Below are 17,870 nucleotides of genomic sequence, written 5' to 3' on the forward strand. Positions count from 1 at the left end.
CTGCTCGTCCATGTGTGATGTTATCTGAGGTTTTTCTGCTCCCGTCCCCGTAGCATGTAATTGGCTACGCCTAGAGGCTAAAAGTCTTATCATTGAGTGTTTGCATCTTTTCTCAGCAAACTGTTGCAAAGGAACAGTTTTTCAATAAATCAAGCTGCAGTTCGAGTTAAAAGTAATTACAGATATATTACAAGCAGATATTAGAATTTAAATGAATGTAGGTGTGTTCTTTAGCTATATATCTGTCTTTTTTGAACACTTGGGAGCCTCTAAAAATCATGTAAAAAGAAGAATGAGCTTCAAACTCACAACACAGCCTTGAATAGAAACCGACCGTATAACCTGAACCTAAACTTGGCAGAAACCAACGATGCTATAAAGTGATAGCCTTTAAACATTATCACTTCACTCTGTCACCAACAGGTGTTTTCACACAAGCTACAAAGCAGCAGGCCACCTATATTTTTTTGAAACATCTGGAATATGATTTTTCTTTTTACAGCATGACACACACATCTACATTTCTGCAGTAATATTGAGCAACAATCATTTGCAGAACCTGATAAACAAACTTAGAAAATAAAATCCTCCAAAAAGGACTAAATCACTTTGTAAATGTTCAATATCTCTCCACTCTGTAAGTGTAAAAATGTTGAAAGCAGCAGCTTTAGCAGAACGTTAATTTAAGGTTAAAGCTGCAAAGATTTAACAGTCTTAAAGTCTTTAGATAATTTGTGTCATGTAACAGTGAATGAGCGAAACTCTCAGAGTGTGACTAATTCTATTGAAGCATTACTTCGGCAAAGCGCCGAGCTTTCATTTATTTCACACTGCCTTGTCAGAGTCAGATTTGTTCATCGGTTTTTTCCACAATGTCTTGGAAACATAAGGTCAAAGAAAGGCAGCTCGGTGCCAAACGTTCATGGATAAATCACAGAGATCTGCACAAGATATTTTTTATAAGGATTAATTCAAAGAAGGCTGGCAAAGCATTAAAAGCCATCCGAATGAGATCTAACCTTTTGACAAGGTCTCTAGTTTTCTATGCAGCCATTTTTTTATGTACCCACTCCTCATCTGTTGTGGGAAACAGCAAACACAAGTGATCTACTCATCCAAAGACAACACTTTAACTTGAGAAGCAAGTTTCTTTTGTATAGTCAACATGCTTTTAGTTTGAAAACTCCTGGTCCAAGATGTCCTCCATTTTAAATACATCAACACTATATGCAAACATCAGCGTCATCACTCGGCTCCAAGTATATTGGAATAAGCACAATGTCTCCGTGTGTTAAACAAGGACAACTTTTTTCTTTAGATTTGAGTTGTCCTCGTCAAGAAATAAATACCCAAGAGTAAAACTTTCTACCAGACACGACACTTCTGCTCGGGGTTCATCAGACTCCCCTTTTGGCACTGAAAAGCTTCTGAGAACGCCTCGAAATTCTGGAGCGATCCAAGCACCCTAATGACAATAGAAAAACAAGACATTAGTATGTAAAATGTTTAATTACAGCTTCCTTATGTCTGGATCACTGATTGGAGCTGTAATGATTCCACTGCTTTGTTGCTTAGGCTCAACAAAATAGTTTTCAGACGGGAGCGTTGGGCTTTTATCGACTATGTGGTGAGTCTTAAGATTCAAAGTGTCAGCCGTGTCCGCCTGAGGTGTGCAGCTTTGCTGAGACTGGAGGAAAGTTGAAGCAGCTCTTTTCATTCATCAGCAGGGAGAGTAACAACAGTATAAGGCTTATGTGACTCATGAATATAGGTGGAAAATTACTAAAAAACCTACAATGACTAACATTCCTTTGGTCTTTTTGGCGGCAGCAGAAACAAGCCATTAACCCAGTGCTGACAGGGAGCACCCTTGTCACTAAACAGCGGCTTATTCACACATCCAGCAGTCACGGAGCAACATATGCATTGATTAAGAGTCTGGATTCTGGCAACAAGATGAATGTAAGTCCAATTTTCACTGCCTTTTAGCTCTGATTTGGTCTCTTTAGGTGTTAACTCTTTTTCATTGGCTGCTGGATTTGTCCGGCTGCAGTTTGGCACTAGCCATATGGTGTATCCAGTGAGCGTGCTGGGCCTCATCATGTAGCTACAAAAACAGTTAGCCTGTCTTTATTATCACAAGCCCGTTTTACACTGCCAGTTCAAGGCGGGATTATCCGACCTCTGTCACGTTCCGGCACGGAGGCAGAATGGTGAGGTGAAGTCATTCAACCTCTGAGCCGGTATCGTAGGTAGTAACAGAGGTGTAACAGAGGCAAAACGGCGTCTGTGTAAACAGCAGAGCCAGCAGCGCGGAACAGTGCTGTGTGTGTATATTTGAAGCACGCTGTTTGTTTACACGTATTGCTTCTGCTTTACGCCCGTGTTGCTTGGTCCAATGTAAAATGGCAGAGGCTGCATGACCATGGAGCTATGTTTCGGCGCTGAGGCGGAACCGCAGTGTGAAAAGGGCTTCACTTAGCTTTTATATTATGAAGCACTTTTTCAACATGTTTGGATCCAAAATGAAAAAAGGAGACATGTATTTACAACAGTAGATTTCAGGCCACAATGTACTCTTCAAGGGAGCGGTAGTTTCATCCAATCAGTCTCGATGTAGACTCGAGATAAGTCACCCTTTATTATTTTAAGGTATTGAAATTATTAGGTCATGATCTGGAGTTAATAGCATTAAAGAAATCCTTCTTAACTTGTGTACTGAATCCATGAACCTACCTGTTAAAAGACTGATATTGATTCAGAAGTATATCTGAGCATGCTGGAGCTCCTTACCTGTATTCTAAGGGACTGTGCGAGTCAGTCTTGATAAACTGGCTGGCATATTCAGGCCGATAAGCACCACACCACACCTAGAAGGAAGATAACATGAGAAGAGAGTAATCTGGTTTGGTTCAAGTTATAATATACTTGTTCCAAAACATTTGGACATTTGACCCATATTATCTTCAAAATCAGTTCTCTGCTTATGTAGTAAATTCCCTGGCACCTCGATGCTCTTTACTTTGGCAGCTCATCTTGTCTCCTTAGTGTGTTGCTGAACACTGATTTGCTCTGGGATTGCTTCAGCGCATTACCCCCGACCCTTTCCCTTTGTATCAGTGTTTACTTCTCAACATCCACTGAAAAATGCCCCTGCTGCGATTTGGCTCTCGACTCCACATGGAGAAACCATGCCCCCTGTGTGAAATAATACGACTTTCAGAAATCAAATTCCCTCTGAATATTCTTACTTACTTGGGCAAAGTTAAGAAAGAAGAGCTGCTTGTGATCCATGTCTAGACCTGGGAGACGAGGCTCCTCACCCTGCGTCTCCACCCACTTTAGATAAGCCTGTAGACACACTCACACACACATACACGTTTAAAACCAGAATCACACGTGCAGAAAGTGTATCATTATCAATGCTGCAGAAATAGCAACATGGTGTGTTGCACGTTAGCAGATAACAGCCAACCTTATATGCTTGACGAACCCCTCCGTTATCTGCGATGTTCTCCCCCAAAGTGCTGATGCCGCTGACCTGCAGTCACACACACAAAAGCATGAACACACTCATCCTGGTAATCACTTAATACATGGTTTAAATTGTCAGGGATTACAGCCAATACAAACAAACATTTAATTTCACACATGCCCCGTGGGTGCTTACGTTTTGTCCTCCTGCTTGCTTCCAGTTGAAGTTGCCGTATTGTTGCACCATGCACTGCGACTGCTCTTTAAAATGCTCCGCTGAGTAATTACTCCACCAGTTTAGCATGTTACCATCCTTGTCAAAATTACGCCCTGCAAGAAAACACGACACATGAAGTGATACTCCGTTTACCAAATATGATGCATGTAACCTATTACAGCTATTTATGACAGAAAGATAAACAGCATTTAACAGCTCAGGTTTCCCAAAGTATCAGATGCATCACTCGTTTCTCACCGTTATCGTCAAATCCATGTGTGATCTCATGTCCTATAACCATCCCTATCCCTCCGAAGTTGAGGGCCTGGGGCTGCTGTTTACTGAAGAAAGGAGGCTGCAGGATTCCTGCTGGAAACACTGCAAAGGCAAAAACAACAGCAGGGAAAACACGATAAGTGCTGACAACTATAAACAGGATTACAAAGAGGAATGACGTGTTTTGTGTTTACATGAAAAACATCTCTAATTTTTCAAAGAGGCTTTGGATGGCCTCATAAAGCTCTTACCTATCTGGTTTCTGTTGGGTGAGTAAAAAGCATTCACCACAGCAGCACCGATGATCCACCTGAGGAGTTTATAATTGAAAAATGAGAGACAAAGAGAACATTATTTTTGCTGCAAAACGTCCACCTTCTCAGGATATACTTCATGATAACACGTGGCTATGTTAGACATATGTTATGTTACGTTATGGCTGAGCACAAAGCTGTTAAATGTAAAAACATTCGCTATTTTTGTCTAATCAACCTAATTTAAAGAAAGGATCTGTGTTGTCATCCTAGATGATGTTTAACATCATACACTTGATACATGGTGATGAGCTAAAAATAAGGACAGTTAGACGACTCAAGCTTACAGGTCAGGGTCAACCGGCTCTCTGAGCTTCTTCAGGCTCTTCTGTGCTTCCGACCTAAGGTTCTCCAGGATGTTCTCAAAATAGTGTTCTTCACTAAAATTAAGCTGGGAGGAGAAAAAGGTCAAATCAGTGCCAAGTGCATCAATCAGCTAATGATCCTGGAAATAGACTACTACTTACATGAGCGTACTCCTGGTCAAGCTTCCTGTTGTTGCCCTGCAGAATGTGGTCTGGATAGCCAATGTGCTCCTTGATTGCCATGGCCTGCAAGAGACGCAGAACAATCAGTGTAACATCTCGAGAAGATACAGCCTTATTCTCTCAGATCGGCTGTGTGCTTTACCTTCTCTCTTGCCTTCTCCTTGGAGGGAGCATCCATCCAGCTCAGCTCCTCCAGTGTTTCCACATAAGCCTGCTGGATCTTACTGATAAGATCGCTGACCTGTGAACCATGTGATCACAATCTTTCATCATTATGGGGACTTAGCTACGGAGTCAGCTTACACTAGAGTATTTTCTAGGCATGACCAGTGAATGCACATGTCATGTTGCTGGATGCTGCTAATTCATTGTTTAATGTCATTTTTGCTTGTTACAGTCTGTTGATTGTTCTTTAATTCAGATAGGACTCCTTTTACGGTTAAAAAACGACTCACCATTTGTTTGCTCTCTCCAGCAAATGTCTCTCGCACATACAGAGCTCCCACAGCGTTCTCCATGCTGTTCTGAACATAACGGACGCATTCCCTCCACCAAGCGTCCTCCACAGTGGTCCCATAGAGAGACTTAGCACACACACAAAGACACACAGTGTTATTCAGACTTTGAAAAGGTTCATGTTAATGTGAGCTATTCTGTTGTGTCATGCTCATCGCACCTTCCTGTAACGCGCTCTGGCATCTTTGAAACGGCGGCTCAAGCTATTAACTCTGTCGATAATGAGCTGCCAGGTGAGGTAGTTCTGCATAGTTCTGAAAATATAAATGTTTTGGTTAATTGTTTTGCTCAGTTGAAGATATTCTGTTACAATTACATTTTCATGGACTACTTTTGGCATAACACTCTTAAACTAACCTGACACTGTGTCGGGAGAGAACGTCATTCATCTTCTCGAGGTAGGGAGAGCTGTACACCACCACCTCCTCCTCTACTTTCACTTCAATGGACACACCGGACAGCACGCCTTGAATAAAGCGTGTCCAGTTAAAACCCTGGAAAACAGAACATAGAGATCTTTTCACATGTACTGAATATGATTAGCATTCTAATATGATTAAAATGGACAGGATCCAAGCAACCTGTCTTAATATTTGAAGAGGAGTCTACCTTCTCAAATAAGCCAAATCATTAAAAGTAGAGCTAAGCTGCAGGATAGTATCTGCATTAAGGCTGGTGAACACTAGGAACAGTCTAATTATTATAAATATATAAAAATATTGTCAATATAACAAATCAAATGAGAATAAATGTTTTAGCAACACTTGTACATCTTCACATATTGAACTACCAGATACAATGTGCCTCCTATATTGCTCTTTAAATTGACATCTGTAACACGTCAACAATGAAATACAAGATGCTATTAGGTACAAAAAAAGGCTGAGGTAATCCTCCACTTAACACTGTGGCGTTTAATCCATTATTCTTTATACTTTATTCTTCAAGAGCTAGCTAGAGCCAGCAGTCTGTTAGCTTAGCTAAGCACAAAGATTGGAATCCATCATGTACAGCTAACATGGTCCAAAGCTAACTATATCCATCTACTGTGATCTCTAAAGATTACTAATTCGAATGTTATATGTTTTGTTTTGCAAAATTAATAAATATATAAAATGTAAATGCTGCTGTGTAGCTGTAGCGTAATCATTTTACCTTTGGACAGAGTTAAGCTAGCTGTCCCCCCACATGTTAGCACTACGCTAACCGGTTAGCTTCATATTTCTCACATAGAAATGAGAGTGGTATCAATCTTTTCATAAACTCTCAGTAAGAAAGTGAACAAGTGTATCTATGTTTTATATTTATTCTATTTGAGAAAAATGCACATTAAATAACATGAGCACTTGAGTCCGTCATGGAAATGTGCCAGATTTAGCCATACATGCTAGCTTCTATCTGCAGTCCTATACAAGCAGATGGTTCCTTTTCTAAAGTTTGGACACATATCAGCTCATTAGAAATAATTACTTTATGGCTAAATGTGCTACAAACAATGTCTCTTATTTACATAACTGCCTACTCTGGTTCATTAAAGTGTACAGCTCCCGACTGCCCTGCTTAAAGGCACCCCAACTAAGTGGATATATATTAATTAATTCATTTAGTTTCTGCACTCTGTCTGTCAAAGACACAGTGGTTACATGTTTTAAACCAGTTTATTTGAAGCACTTTTTTTTTAACAGAAATTACACCTACATTGAGGCCGAATGTGCTCTGCAGCTCTCCAAGAGTCATCTTATTGTAGAGGACGGTGACATCTTGGCGCTCCTCTGCTGGTGATGTGGCCTGTCCAGCAACAGGAAGGAAAAAGTCTCCTATAAACTTATGCATGGATATATATATACACATATATTAACTTTTTACTTTCCTTTCATCAGCAAAGAGTCATTCGTCATGATCTTGGCAGACACAAAAAAAGGTTAAAGCTTGGCTGATCTCCTTTGTTCACATTAAATGTAACCTGGTTCTCTCCATTATTGAAGGCAGAGAGGAGGTGCTCATTTTTCATCTTGTCATTATTCATTTTCTTTATCCCTCTTCCCACAGATTTATTTCCTGTTGTGGCTGGCACTCACATTGGCTATGTCTGTCTCCAGCTCCAGCACTTGCATCATTTCCTCCCACACGCGGTCGTCATCCTGAGTCAAGTTCCTGTCCTCTCGGGTTATCTTCGCAATAGAAACCATGAAATGAAGGTAGGCCTCTCGAACCTGTGGTGCAATCACAAGCGATAAATCTGAGGTTGTGTCAGGACAACTGAGGTGAATGGAATTATAGTCTAACCACTCAGAAAAGTAAAATTACATTATGAAACTCAACACTGAAGTTTATTAACTACAATTTAACTTATTTAGCCAATTTCTTCTGCAGAAAGTAGTTTGACGCAGCTATAACTTTAACATTCTGTCATCTCATTCACCTACATTGCACTGGGATGGAGGCAGATATCTAAAAGCGAGATATCTCTCAAAAATAAAATGTGCATGATAAGATACCCTGAGAGTGAAGTCAGAAGATATGCTTTTTGTGTTTGATTAGGATGAACTGTCCCTTTAAGACCTCACCTTTTTGTAATTGCCATCGTTGAAGTAATAGTCTCTTGATGGCATTCCAAGTCCCGGCTGGTCAATCTTAACAGAATACAGGAAGAGATTTTAAGTGTTTTTGTGTGTACAAAACAAAATATATATAATGTGTATAATTAAAGAATGTGGATGTCAATGTAACATATCCCGTGGACGGACCAAAACCAACCAATGAATAAATCCTACTAACAAGTATTATCTGTGTAGCCTAAGTCTGATGTATCGCGTTCCTTATTGCAACAGACCTCTAATAAAACTATAGTATTAAAAGCACAAGTTGCAGTGGGTAAAATGTCCCTTTATTATCCCATACACAGTCTTAAAAACTCCCAAGCGCACCCATTGTGTATTCATCCCCACTGAAAATAGTCCCTAACAAATACACTTCTTTCTCCTGTTTGAGTGATATTTACTTAAAACTAGTTAAGCCTTTTATAAAAATGAAACTAAACATTAATTTAAAAAGATACACATCTCCAGGATAATGGATGTGCTTGGGCTAAGTGTCAAAGATATGGTATGAGTGATTAAAAATAATTAAGATAAAGCAGTTTAATTATATTGTGGCTGTAAATGGTTATTTGTGCTTCAATAGACTGCGATCTTACATAAATGATATGACGACGAGAGTCACGGTCGTCCGTCCACACGTACATTTCGAGCAGAACCTTCTTGTGGAAACGACCTGTGAGGGTTGCCAGTGTGTCCTCCAGGCTCCATGCGTCCTCTGCATCAACAGGAAGAAAGCAGCTCTTAATTTAAACTCACTTTTAAAGTTGTAAAGAGCTTTTCAGTGAGGCAGGCTGTAAAGATCAGACCCCCTATTTGCCTTGGCTCCTCATTTTACTTGACTCTCTGTGTGTAAATCTGTGTGTGCAGATGCAGCTATATGCGGTCAATTCGGTTGAGCCATCGTCCGTGATTACATTTAATTGAAGAGGCTGGAGCTTGGGGAAGAGCAGAGTAGACTATTTAAAGCCTCCTTCTTCACAGTCCTGAGTGAGGCCCTGCTCCTCTTCCCACTCATCACCAAACTCCACACCTGACTGCTCAGCTGAAGAGCCTTGGCCGGCCTCTCGATCCCGCCAACAAAGCTCGTACTCAGCAATTCACTGGGCACAAATATAGCTTCACAGGCTCTGCGTGAGCACATGTATTTGAGTAGGACTGTTGTGTGGATGTGTTCCATGTGCACGTTGTACAAAAACAAACTGTAAACATTAATCAGAGTGTGGTTCAGGGGTATCTCTACCTGTTGTGGTGTTCCAGTCGTCTGAGGCCACAGGCCAGTCTCCGATACTTTCGATGAGCTTCAGGAGGGGCTGTGAGTCACGCTGCTCGATGAGGCCTGCAGGTGAGATATCACAAGTTATAAACAAAACAACAACACTGTAGTCACTCTAATGCTCATTCTGTAAAACAACATGCTTCTTTGTGACTGACAGAGCTTTTTTATTGTAGGTGTGATTCAAATTGAGAGATTGATCTCACCACAAGAATTAACTTTCAATCTCAGCGTTTAAGCCAACATAGGCGAGAAATCTTTTAGGTTCAGAAAAATGGAAGTTTAAAGACCCCCTCCAGTGAAAATCAAGTTTTTAACCTTGTTAACATCTCCATGTGGCTTTGTTCATGTGCTACAAGACATATCAGGGACAACATAAGCAGTCGTCTCCATGGCTGGGCTATGCATATCATTATGTGCAACCTATGGCAACCACTTCGGTGATGCGCGAGCCAGCTGTAACCATCATCGTACTTTTTGCAAACTCACTACTGACTACTAACGTAACGACTACTAATTACTACATTTCAAGCTAGATAAGTTTCAACAAGTTGCCACTAAACGATGGCAGAGACGTGTTTTGTTTTCGGCTGTACTTTTACAAAAGGAGAAACATAGCACGTAGTGGGCGGGGACTATGCAGAGTCAGGAATTTTTAATGGGGGAGAAGGAGATGTCTTAGGAGGATTTGTACAAGGTAATTAAGTATTTTGCAGAAAAAAACATATTAGACAATTTATTATTTCAAACAGAGCATTTTATATGTCTTGAAACATGACTGGAGCTGCTCTAACATCAACATTTTCAAGTGGGCAGCTCCATCTGCTGAGCAGAGAATCTGCAGGTATTGAAAAGTATTCAAATCTACAGATTTCTGGTTTGCAGGCATTGAAAAGTCAAATATTTAATTTACAAAAGTCTTAAATATTTGTCTGTAAGCAGTAATGTCTGTTACAAATGTTTTTGTATCAGATGGTTGGAAGTCAAAAGATGTTTTATAACTATAAACTAGAGTTTGGTATTTGGTCCGACACCATCTTCGTCTGTTTTGAAATCAGAAGTGACCATATTTGGACGACGCATTGTTCTGTCTCTATCCTGAATGACAGGTCACCGTGGTAATGACTTGTCAATCACAGGTAGCCAAGCAGATCTTGCTCTATCATCACACTGTTTCCTACCTTGGCCAGCATGATTAGAAAACAGATATTACATGGCATTCTCCGCGGCCGAGGAAGGTGTCCTGATATGATCAACAGCTCCAGGAACAGTTTTTGTCAGCACCCTCACCTTGTTTCAGAAATTAAATACCCATTTTCACACTGTGCTGAAAGATCCTTACTGTCGTTCATGCAGGAGCTGTACAGGATTTTGGCCTTCTTGATGGCGTCTCTGTCCTGTTCGCTCTCCGTCTCCAGAACACCTGCGACAACAAAACACACGCAGACATTTCCGCTCTGTATGAACAACCACGCACAGCTCTGAACTCTGTCGCCCACCGACCACTGAATATCGAGCTGACCTTTGAGGACAATCTCCAGCTTGTCCCTCAGAATGTCAAAGACGCTGTGACGGGAGCTTGTCTCCGGGATGACATGTCGCTCCAGCCAACCCCCGCAGGCGTACTGGTAGAAATTATCACATGGCTTCGCAGATTTGTCCATGTTCTGCAGGAGTCGAGCGGCTTTACAGAGACAAGAGGGGGTGAAGATTTTCAACATTTTTTTTTGCAAAGATCAGGGGTTGACTTTGCAAAATGAAACAGCAGGAGAGCAAAGAAAATAGTTCCTTTTACCTGCAGTAACACAGTCTGCAGTTGTGCACACTTCATCGGGGTTGGAGTGGAGCAGCTGGCCTGGAAAAATCAGGGTCAACATTAATGAGAAAGCATGTTGACAAAACAGAAGTAGGATGTTTTTGTATTAAAAACAGCGCTAATTCTAAAATGCCTTAATCCATAGCACAGTTTGTCTGTGTGTGTGTGTGTGTGAGAGAGAAAGAGAGAGAGAGACGAGCGATGTCAGCAGTGACTTTTGTGTGGCTCTGCTGATCATGCAGTAAAGGGAATTACAGTATTACAGGGTGACTATCAGAAGTGCAGGCTCCAAAATGACACATGCAAACCCACTTATCCCTCAGTTTATCCTGAGTTCAGTTTAAAGGCTTAAAGCGGCAAACTCTCACCTTCACTTGTTGAGCTCTTTGACACGCTCGTCCTCAGAGATTGTTCTGAAAGTCCACAAAAGATCTTTTATTTTCTCAAACCAATTTCAAAACACAAGCCTTGAGATCTATAAGGTTAGGCCTGTGTGTGTGTGTAATGCAAAACCCTTAGTTTTTTAATTCTAACATTAACCTTTAAAAAGGTCTGTCTGATGACATTTGTGCATCAATTTTGCATAAAGCTTGTCTGAGAGCTTCTCTAGAGTCTTTCCTTGTGTCAACGTCAGCTTTCAGTCACACAAACACAGAGCAGGGAGACAGTTGTCATCACTGCTGCCATGTTTAACATCTAGATCTCTAGATAGAGCCGTTACCTTTCACCGCCGACGTGTAGAGGACCACCAGCCCGGCCAAGGCACAGCTGACCAACAGCAGCAGCACGGACAGACCGATCTCTGCAACGGTCCAACGACGCTTCCCAGGTTTACTCGATTTCTCCATGATATCCATTTGGCTTTCGGATTTGCCCATATTCCTCCTGACTGCCGGCTCTGTTGGAAAGACACCGTTAGAGTGTGGGATGGTCCAGGCAGAGAGCTACCAGTGTGCGTATATATGTGTGTGTGTGCGTGTGTGTGTGTGGGCTGTGCAGTGATCCATCGGTAAACTGTGCCAGCTGACCTGCACTGAGTGAGCTTCAACTGCCGAACACCTACAACAACTTCACTGACAGGAGTTGTGAAAGTGTGTGTCTCGTGGTATGAGAACAGTTTGTCACTCTGCATGTGTTTCTCTTCTAAAGTAATGAGAAGATTCCAGCGAGGTTTCTGTTTTTTTAACAGCCTTCATATCAGTAGTTTTCAAGTCTGCTGCATCCACAAAATTGGCCTTCGACTGTCCCCTTTTCCTCCTTTAGAAGTCGTGATAGTCTTGATTAAAATTAACGAGCTAGTGGGCCTACACTCCCTCTGATAAATCATTATTAATCTTAATATAGGAGGAATTCAAATGGAAAATGAATTGGGAGATTTTGTAGGAGAGGGCTGCACAGTGGTTAGTGCTGTTGCATCACAGCTAGAAGGTTCCTGGTTCGAGTCCTCGTTTGGACAAAAGCTTTCTGTGTAGAGTTTACATGTTCTCCCCGTGCACGTGTGGGTTCCCTCCATGTTCCCTAGCTCCCTCCCTCAGTCCAAAGACATGCTCCTTGGGTTCATTGGTGACTCTAAATTGCCCGTAAGTGTGAGCGTGAAAGGTTGTACGATGGAGCATAGCATGGCACCGGAAAGGGGGCAGAGATTAGCGTCTCAACACGGGTTTTGTGTTCCGATCGGAGCCGAGGCGATAATTCCCCAGGTGTACTGATCAGTCCAGGCTGTAACCCGCCTCTCGTCCGATGACTGCTGGGGTACGCTCCAGCTCCCCCAGCGACCCTGAGCAGGATAAGCTAGATAATGGATGGATTTAGTAGGAGAGTTTAATTGTCTGTTGCTCTTCAGAAGGACCAACCTGGCGTTTAATTTTTCCAATTTTACACTCATTGTGTTCAATTTTTCAAGGGAATTATTTGATACTTGAAGCTCTTTGTCCCTCTCAAAATCCCTTAAATGAAACAATCAGAGTAACATAGAAAACAGCTTGCTTCCATGTCCAACCAAAGCAAGTCATTCGGGGTCACCAGTAGATGTTGCTTTATTACTCTATTTTAAAGTTTGGATCATAAAGGCTGGAAATGTACAGCACGTCTTATCTTTGAGCTATGTATATATGAGTCTAGGACTTGATAGTATTGAGAGCGTTTTCTGATAATTGCGAGGAGACCTGTGCTTTAGGCCTCACCATCATTCTATCAGTTTTTTGCTCATTTAGTAAATTTAATTTGGTCTCTATGTATCAGCACTGCACAATTTAGTGATCTAAATCAGTGATATATCTGGTTTTAACATTATAATGCAGCGCTGCAACACTAAATTTTTCAATCCTATGGCCTACAGTCTCTCTGCCATGTTTAGTTATGTCCATATGGTCCCACCCTAACACCATATGAGGCCTTGGAAAATGATTAGTTTACTATAATAATGCTGGTTCTCCAGGGCTCGGCCCACCTGCTTTAATTACCCAAATATTCAATATATTTGTTCCGTGTACGAGTTCATTTACAACATTATTTATCATACAGCTCCATCTGTTGTTAATAAAGTCGGGGAAGAAGGGTTTATTAAATGTGACATTAATTCTGGGAACAATTTGTGGAGCAGTAAATTAAGCATTAAACTTACTTTCACCGACGACTGTTGGTCCAAATATCTGCCCCCCCCCCCCCCCCCCCGCCTGCACACACACACACACCAGGCCTCCAGCCGTAAGCCTACTTTCAGAGGGCTAATTTCCATGCACAATAATTATGTATGTGAACACAATATTGCAAATGAGCGTTTGTGCAGGGGACAAAACGACAATCACCCGTGGCTTTCAGCAGCATTGCTTTGCATCTATTCATTGTGCAGCACCTGTTTCTCCATAACCAGCCCCATCGCCCTATCATTAGGCCTGACGGGGGCCGCGCTGTAAATCAGAGGTTCACACTGCTGTGCCCCATTAGCCCTGCCTGATGAATACTCATGGGCACATATCTGGCTCTACAGTGATGAAGGGCAGGCAGGCGCTTGTTAGAGCTTCAGCCTGCACAGAAACTCTTACTGAGGCCAGATCATGTGAAACTGCGTTAAAGACGGACCTGACTGTGTCTGTTGTGTTAATACGAGATCAGTTGTCTAATAAGATTTATTTACATCTTTGCATGTCCTCACATAGCGCTGCTGCATTTCTGTTTCATTACTCGCTGTTTCAGGATAACAGACAGGATTTAGCACTTAAGTTAAATATGGTGACGGCATTTCCAATTGCATTTAGTAACAACCTAGAAAACTATGCATACTAAATATGTGGCTAATTTTCATTTAAAAACGGCACAGACGAGGAAATGCATCAATAAATGCAGAAATTGTTTCCTTATCTTATTATTCTCAGGCTTGGTGGAATGAGTTTCAAATACAGTGGATCATATCAATCATTTAAATCACAGTATGCCGGCAAGCCGTAGTGAGCACGTCAAATATATTTTGTTTTTCTTTTTTTATATTGGATTCAATTTTTACAATAAAGGAGATGAAAATCTGGCTGAATATCTTCTATATCTATGTTGAGTACAGGATGTATTGTGCTGCAAAGCTGTGATTGTTATGACCAAAACTGTAATCAAGGATCAGAGCGAGGAGCATGTCGATGTTGATGTTAGTTCTGACCATAACTATGACATTGGTTTTAATACCTGTCATAATAATGGCAGACTTAGAATGTTAGTATGTTATTAATGCACTAACTCAGCTGCATATCATGCTTTGTTAAGTCAAGGAGACATAAGAAAACAAGTTTCTTTTTGCTCTTATTAAATTTTCCTTTACCTATTTTTATCTTGTATTTTGTAAAGCACTTTGTAACCTTGTTTTGAAACGTGCTTTATAAATTAAGTTTAATATTATTATCTATTACTATTAAAAAGCTTAGTAGCTGTATCATTTACACATTGGAGTTTTTACTGCCGTGCAAACATGGTCAAGAAACGGCATCTCATCAGCTTTCAGGTAATGATATTCTTGTTTTTCTCACTTAAAGCCAAATGGGAAAACTAGTAAAAGTAGTGAGGTGTGCTGAGCAGATAATCATGTCTCAAAAACACAACAAAATCTAACAATGTGATAAAGTGTTTTTTTTATGGAAGTATGGGGAGTAGAGAGTCGTGGATGAGATCAGCAGATCAGGAGACTGACCTGTGATCAGTGCAGGACTGTAGCCTCTAAACAACTGAGCTAAACCAGCGGCCCGTGAGAAAGTATTTTGGCTTTAACACTATAAAGGGATAAAAATCATGGATAAAGGTTGTATTGTTTCCAACTTTGCAGATTGTCCTACTCTGACCAACTTATCGGTAAGGACTGCCTCTGTTTATCCTGGCAGACAAAACCAAGGGCACAATTAACCCACAAACATCTCCCTGCTGCTTATTACTATAAGCTAAGGTGCTTGTCAACCTCATAAGAGTACTTTCATTTTAATCAACTAAGACAAACAACACACTAACGAGCTTCAATGATGGCGACATTGTGCTTCTCTCCCTACAGCATCAGCTGTACAGAGCATCACGGTGCTGCTCAGCAGGCCTCTGCAGATGATGCGTCAAACCAGCTGGACATCTGGCTGAAATTAAAACATTGTTAAACAATCAAGACAAACAACATAAGCTGACAAAGACAACTGCCACATGATACAGAACAGTATAGACAGTCTCTAGCAAAGATGCAGTGCATAAAATGATTGCAGGCACGTCGACCAAAAGTACTATTTTCCAGATCTTTTAAAACTGACCTGAGTTCTCTAACAGCAGCCAACTCTGACTTTTTCCAAGTACTCCTTTTCTGAGGAGGAACAGGCAGCATATTCAGAGCATTTTCCACTAAACTCCGTCCAAACTTGGGGATCAGACTTCCACAGAAAATCAAGATAACACAAGTTTGATTTTGAACATGTCATGCAACTACATCAGGAGCACAAAGTCACTCTGTGTCATCAGTAAGAGCGTGTCAGCGTGTCAGATTTTGTGTTAAAATCTCTCTCCTCTAACCTCAAATGGCAGAGTTCTGAATATGTTTTCACTGCCGTATAATTGAGCAAGACAAGTGACTAAGTAGGCATATTATTTGATGTGTAAAATAAGGTGTTTATATACCCGTGGCGTGGTGCAATCTTGCAGGTCACAGGTTCAGTGTGTCAAACTTAAAACCTTTCTCTGAAAGTGAGACTAATCTGCACTAAATGTTTTGAGGTCTCCTTGTTTTAAGCACATTAGGATTAGGCTGTGCTCAGCGACTGGTACTGTTCTTCTGTGAACTTGCAAAAGAAATAAGGATTAACTCAACTGCAGGTCAGGCTGACAACAATCGGTGCACTTTGTGCAGTTTTGTGTTGACCCTTTACCTTCAGGCTGACCTCAGCATTCAATTTTCACAAGTCAAAATGTCCCAACAGTTTAAAATCTTAACAAATATCTTCATGAAGCACTTAAACAAATCCGTCCCGGGCCTGATGACAGACTGACAGATACCTAAAGGCTGCAGCTTTAACTTTAACCACCTTCACTTTGGTTCTTGACAGCAAACAGGAGTCTAATCTTAAAGAAATCCAGAAGCTTACCTTCTCTCTGTGTGTGGATGGTAGAAGTCCCTGAGGAGTTTCCCCCCCACAGCGCGCTAATATCTCAAACACCCCTGCTGAGCATCCACTCAGAGCTGGTGTGAGGAGAAATGAGACTGAGCTGCGGGCTGAAGGAGACGTTTATCCAGCTCGGTGTGCTGCTCGGGGACTGAGTGAGGCAGCGGAGAGAGAGAGAGGGAGGGAGAGACAGAGATGGAGGGAGGGAGGGAGGGGATGAGAGGAGAGGCAGATGGGAGGTGATAATACTGGATTGTTTTCGATTACAGCTCTGTGATAAGAAAAAATGTTGTGGGCGCGCGGTGATTTCGGGTTATGATCTGTGTCTGAGGAGGTCAAACGGATGTGTTACAGAGAGCATCAGTTTCTTTATGTCACTGTGGAGGGCAGGAAAATGTGGAAAGCTTGCAGAGATATAAGACAAGCGTGTTCTTAAAGCCCTCCACAGACTGATAACAGAGTTTCTTAGCGGCTCTAGCTGTTGCCTTAAAGGTGCAGGATTTATGCCCTCCTCTTATCATCACAACAAACACATTGCTGCTGTCATTCCTCTCTGCTCTTGTGACCGGGAAGACTCACCTTCAGGGAGATCTGGGGTGCCCACGGTGTGCTCACCCGGCGGGAATCTGAACCCTGGCCTGGAGTCAGATTGAAATGGCATGGCGCCCGAGCTCATTATCAGCCTGATTAAACACGCTAATTAGCTGATAATAAAGGGGAAGCGGGGGCCGCGGTGATGCTCGGAGACGCCCCAGTTGCTCAGGTGCTGTCGCTGCTGAGAGACAAGTTGAGATTAAACAAATTTTCAGTGGATTAAACCCAAAATAGAACAAGTATTCAAGATGCACTAATACACTAAAGATCCCCGTGTGTGGCATTGTTTAAACTTACTGACGAGGATACTGGCATATGTGGAGAAGCCTGCAGCCATTTATCAACAACATGACAGACAGAGAGCGGCCCGGTGGGGAGCCGAGGTTTCAGCTGAGTTAATCATTTATTCATAGATTTTATTTAGCAGAGAGGACGGTTCCTCTCATGTACTCACTGTGCAAGCATTTGGTGTTACGTGCATCATCATTTGATCCCATGATATTGTGAATCTTGACTGAAAAGTTCAGCGTCACAGACATTAAGATAAGATAAGATAGTACTTTAATGATCCCCAGAGGTTGATTACACCTTTAACAGATTTATAACGAGCAAGGTGCAAAACAAAAACTGTACTTAAATAACATAAAAAAAATTTAAGCATCTTAAAAGTTTTTAGCAGTCTTATATCTG

General features: G+C 41.5%; 1 protein-coding gene across 1 annotated transcript; it reads right to left on the reverse strand.

Annotated features, from left to right (window-relative positions):
* Window positions 1–1,157: 1,157 nt before the first annotated feature.
* Window positions 1,158–16,632, reverse strand: mmel1 (membrane metallo-endopeptidase-like 1). The gene is made up of 24 exons (XM_069678520.1): window positions 16,569–16,632; window positions 11,696–11,872; window positions 11,343–11,387; window positions 10,954–11,013; window positions 10,681–10,842; window positions 10,501–10,581; window positions 9,126–9,221; window positions 8,482–8,600; window positions 7,853–7,918; window positions 7,364–7,498; window positions 6,984–7,073; window positions 5,643–5,779; window positions 5,446–5,539; window positions 5,225–5,353; window positions 4,912–5,010; window positions 4,749–4,832; window positions 4,569–4,672; window positions 4,219–4,277; window positions 3,950–4,069; window positions 3,671–3,804; window positions 3,476–3,541; window positions 3,256–3,351; window positions 2,794–2,870; window positions 1,158–1,465 (listed from the first exon to the last, which is right to left on the reverse strand). The coding sequence occupies exons 2-24, from the start codon at window positions 11,850–11,852 to the stop codon at window positions 1,366–1,368; spliced, it is 2,310 nt and encodes a 769-aa protein (XP_069534621.1). The 5' UTR covers window positions 11,853–11,872; window positions 16,569–16,632; the 3' UTR covers window positions 1,158–1,365.
* Window positions 16,633–17,870: the final 1,238 nt, after the last annotated feature.

The sequence above is a fragment of the Semicossyphus pulcher genome, unplaced genomic scaffold (assembly GCF_022749685.1).
Source record: "Semicossyphus pulcher isolate SPU_LCO1_2020_fin unplaced genomic scaffold, fSemPul1.0.p SCAF_3, whole genome shotgun sequence".
Lineage (NCBI taxonomy): Eukaryota > Metazoa > Chordata > Actinopteri > Labriformes > Labridae > Semicossyphus > Semicossyphus pulcher.

Coding starts and splice junctions, on each gene's coding strand:
- mmel1 (XM_069678520.1), bottom strand. CDS start 11,852: ATGGGCAAATCCGAAAGCCAAATGGATATCATGGAGAAATCGAGTAAA. Junction 11,014..11,342: donor AAAGAGCTCAACAAGTGAAG/GTGAGAGTTTGC, acceptor TGATTTTTCCAG/GCCAGCTGCTCCACTCCAAC. Junction 5,011..5,224: donor CTGGAGAGAGCAAACAAATG/GTGAGTCGTTTT, acceptor CATGGTTCACAG/GTCAGCGATCTTATCAGTAA.